This window comes from Pundamilia nyererei, unplaced genomic scaffold, assembly GCF_000239375.1.
Source record: "Pundamilia nyererei isolate P.nyererei 1_Seehausen unplaced genomic scaffold, PunNye1.0 scaffold00298, whole genome shotgun sequence".
In the NCBI taxonomy this organism is placed as follows: Eukaryota; Metazoa; Chordata; class Actinopteri; order Cichliformes; family Cichlidae; genus Pundamilia; species Pundamilia nyererei.
In genome coordinates this window covers 102,170-106,086 of record NW_005187699.1, presented here as the reverse complement: position 1 = coordinate 106,086, position 3,917 = coordinate 102,170, and the positions used below count along the sequence as shown (strand labels likewise).

Sequence of the window (3,917 nt, the reverse complement as noted above, 5' to 3'; positions counted from 1 at the left end):
TTTCACAAAGCAGCCAGTCCCTTTGACTGTACATGAAAGATGGATGTCACTCGCTGGTTTGCAAAGTCTTGTTTTAAAGCATTGAGCTTTTTGAAACTGGGCTCGATGAGCGAGGCCGGATCTGACCAACAGTTCTGAGTGCTGGGAGAGACGGCAGGTGTCACCACTCATTACAGCGTCATGCAAACCTTATTTTAAAGTTTCTCCGAAGAATCTGATTCATACTGTTTCAACATCTCCTTCTGAATCATCTTTGAGCTCCTGTGTGTGGTAAAAACTGTCAGAATCATGTCTTCAACCCGGCCACAGCAAAAGCACCAGGAGATAAAAATCAAAAAAGTGCACGACAAGCTCACACCAGCAGATTGCAACGGCCACAACGGGTGATATAAAAGGCAGTTTATTGACCTCCTGAACACTAATTGGAACCATAATTTGCTAAATGGACAACATGTATTATTCAATAAGACTTTAAACAAATGATTGAGACCATAGTGAAAAAGTGTTTACTCAGGGTCGGGGTAAAGGGAGCCACAGGCCATTTCCCCATTAATTCCATTACATTTCATTTTATAGCTAGATGAGTCGGCCCCTGCTGGCTATTAGAAAGAATGTAGCTTTAAGGCATCTTTACATACTGTGTTTGGTAGGATTCTTTAAGACAGGGGTGGGGGGTCTTGCAGGTTTTAGATGTGTCCTTGATCCAACACAGCTGATTTAAATGGCTAAATGACCTCCTCAACATGTCTTGAAGTTCTCCAGAGGCCTGGGAATGAACTAATCATTTGAGTCAGGTGTGTTTGCCCGGGGTGAGATCTAAAACCTGCAGGACACTGGCCCTCGAGGCCTGGAGTTCCCCATCCCTGCTTTAAGTGCTCAGACTCCACAAATATAAAAACACTGTCTACATTACCTGCTCTCTGAGCTGCGTCTGCTCACTGGTCAGATCCTCCACTTGTTGCTCCAGTTTAAGCTTCTCAGCCAGCAGACCGTCAACAGACGCCTGCAGCTCTGACACACATGACAGGAACAAAAAACAAAACAAAGCAAATAACAAGATTTCATTTTCTATTTTTTCCCCATTCTAATTTCAAAATAGCTGTTTTCATATCATGGGTAGTGCCAGCTAACCTGTGATCTTGGCTTGACTCTCAAGCAGCAGCATCTCCTCGCTGCTGCTCCCTCCGGCACCATCCACCTTGTCACCATCCACCTCGTCACCATCCACCTCGTCACCATTAACCGCAGGGTCAAAGGTCACATCAGGCAGGTTTTCAGGTAGTTCAGCGATGAGTGGCATCAACATCTGGCTCTTTCTCTTCAGGACTTTGTTGTCTTTGGTCACCTGGGGAAAAACCAGATTAAATAGAGATCTGATGATTCAGGTGCTGAAGAAAAGGAAAGGAAAGGAAAAAGAGTCCAGTAGTTAACAGACATACTTTGAGAGCCAGTGCCTCAGCGCTCTCCCTGCAGGAGCGCTCTATCTGGAACTGGATCTCCAGCACGTTGATCTCTTTCAGGAGCTGATTGGAAGCTGATAAAGAGCACAGTGGTCAGTCACGAGCTCTTCATTTAAGCATACTGAAGAGGATACAATCATTCAGAAAACACACAAAACAAACACATTCATAACAATTTCCTGTGTGAAAGCTCCTCATTTGTTTGTCCCACAGTCCTGTCATTTAAAAAACATGTAAACAACGTTGATATTTGAAGTGAAGAGTCTCACCTTCCTCCAACTCCGACAGCCTCTGATTGGCTTCGTCCCTCTGCTTCTCCAGGATGTGCCACTGGCAATCAAATGTCAACCAGCAAAACGGAAGAAAGAGATCAATCAAGCAACGGCAAATTGACGCAGCTGATTTTCATTCACATTTTATTCCATTATCAGACAGCTGAGGCGCCAAATTACGTTTCAACGTAATCACGTTTATGCGCTTTTTAGACCATTTTGATTTGGCAATTTTGTTTAATTTTTGTGTCATTTCATTTTTATCCTTTCTCTATAATAGCAGGCTCTGGCACACGGGGAAGATTTCTAAACCAGAGTCAGTCAAATTTTTCCCTTCCATCAAGCTAGCAGTACACCAGCCTGAGCAGGGCTCAGCGATCCCTCCTGTGAAAGGTGTCAGTCACATCAGTACCTGAAGGTCTTCCTCATCTTCGGAGGAGAAAGCACACTCTTCATCCGAGTCTGTGGGCAAAAACATGACACTTTATATTGTGAAATGGCACCTGAAAAAAAAGACACTGGCAGACGACCAAAGATCAGAATGAATAGAAGAGAAACTCCATGAGGTTGTTGTGCTCTGCGAGGAATACGGGAAGTGGAAATCACATGAGGAACCTTTAGAGGTTTTCGCTTTCCGTGGCCTGTGACTCACTGAAGTTTCCCATTGTTACTTCACTTTGTCCTACAGACTAAGGAGTCAGAAGTGTTGAAATCAAAGAAAGAATCCTCTTTCTTGCTGAGCGTCAGATCAGAATAGTCATTCCTGTTGCAGCACATTACCTATGAAACCAAAACTACTACACTGCTTGTGCAGGTTAAACAACACGTGTAGCAGCACCTCCAAAAGTCACAGATTAATCCCTCATATGTCTTTTGTTTAAGCTGTTTAAAAACTGAGGCGTAAGAAACTCACTGCCAGAGAGGCCAGCTCCAAAAGCAAGTCATTACCAACAGACCCTCACATTAAAATGCTGAGTTTTAAAGCAGAAAAAATGTTCCTCATTTCTGTACGACTTCATGACAGCTGTGCGGGGGTCAAAAAAGATTTAGTTGCAATGAGATCAAAAGTGAAATTTTAGCATTATTTTATTTTACACAGTCGAATTTAGCTGGTAACAAAAGCTGTTGTAAACAATCAAACACAAAAAATGTGCATCAACTAGAAAACCTACACAATGAACATCCTCGCAATGTAATTTTTTTAAATTTTTCTGACGTTTTAAACGCTGAAACTTTTATTTAGCTCCTTCAGCACCTCTTTAGGGCCAGATTATTGAGTCTTACCTGCAGCCGCAGTGTCCTCATCCTCATCTTGTACCCACATCCTGCAATGCTTTCAACTTTTCGCTCTTTAGTAAACAAAAAAAGAGCTACACGTTCCAGCACACACACAAAAACACAACTTTCTCCTGAACAGCTTTATTATGAAAGAAGCAGAAGGGAATTTCAGCTTAAACCCTCCCCCACTTCCAGGATTCAAAAAAGAGGAACCTTCCCCTGGCGTACGGCCGAAAGCTTCTTACTAATCACAAGACCACGTCTCCAGAGTTTATGAAAAGGTTGAGATTATATCTTAATGCAAATAATGATGCTGGATATTACAGATAACACCCCCACCCCTCCCTTTTTGTTTCATATAATATAAAGGGGGAAAATCCATGCATGTGGTCTTTAAGGGAGGACACTGTCTCTCTGCTGCACGATCAACGTCACTCAAGGAGCTGAGGCAAAGGCAAAGCTGCTTTCACTCCTCTATCAGCATCTGCACTCAGAGTTCATGACCTCTGAGGCATCAGACATCTGCCACAGGAGCCACGTTTCTGCGTAATAATTGAGGAGATGACAACGATGGGTGGGAGCATGATGGTGATGCTGATGACACGTATTTCTCGACTGTGAATCATACAGAAACTTCTAATTTCTGAACCCTCACTCCTCTTTTATTCATCCACCTGCCTTCTAGGAGTATATTTTTAGGAGTTCCAAGCTGGGCGGGTTGATGATTCAGGGTGCACGAGGGGTCACATGGAGATCACAGTATTTTTAGTGAAGAAAAAGAAAAAAAAGCATGGCTCTCCATCCCACTCAGTCTATTGGTTTCTCCTGAAAGTAACAAATACACATTTTTACAGGGGGTTCTTTAGCAGATTGTCACAAGTTGTCACAAGTTAAAGCGTAGTAAATT

At 42.9% G+C, this 3,917-nt stretch overlaps 1 protein-coding gene across 1 annotated transcript in view; it reads right to left on the bottom strand.

Annotated features, from left to right (window-relative positions):
• The window catches only part of shtn2 (shootin 2), a 12,956-nt gene extending 9,652 nt beyond the window's left edge, over positions 1-3,304 (bottom strand). The window contains exons 1-6 of the mRNA XM_005751088.2: positions 3,017-3,304; positions 2,145-2,194; positions 1,730-1,790; positions 1,440-1,534; positions 1,132-1,345; positions 914-1,011 (exon numbers count right to left, since the gene is read on the bottom strand). Of these exons, the coding sequence (XP_005751145.1) occupies positions 914-1,011; positions 1,132-1,345; positions 1,440-1,534; positions 1,730-1,790; positions 2,145-2,194; positions 3,017-3,056 (558 nt within the window). The 5' untranslated portion in view covers positions 3,057-3,304. The remainder of the gene's footprint in view (positions 1-913; positions 1,012-1,131; positions 1,346-1,439; positions 1,535-1,729; positions 1,791-2,144; positions 2,195-3,016) is intronic.
• Positions 3,305-3,917: the final 613 nt, after the last annotated feature.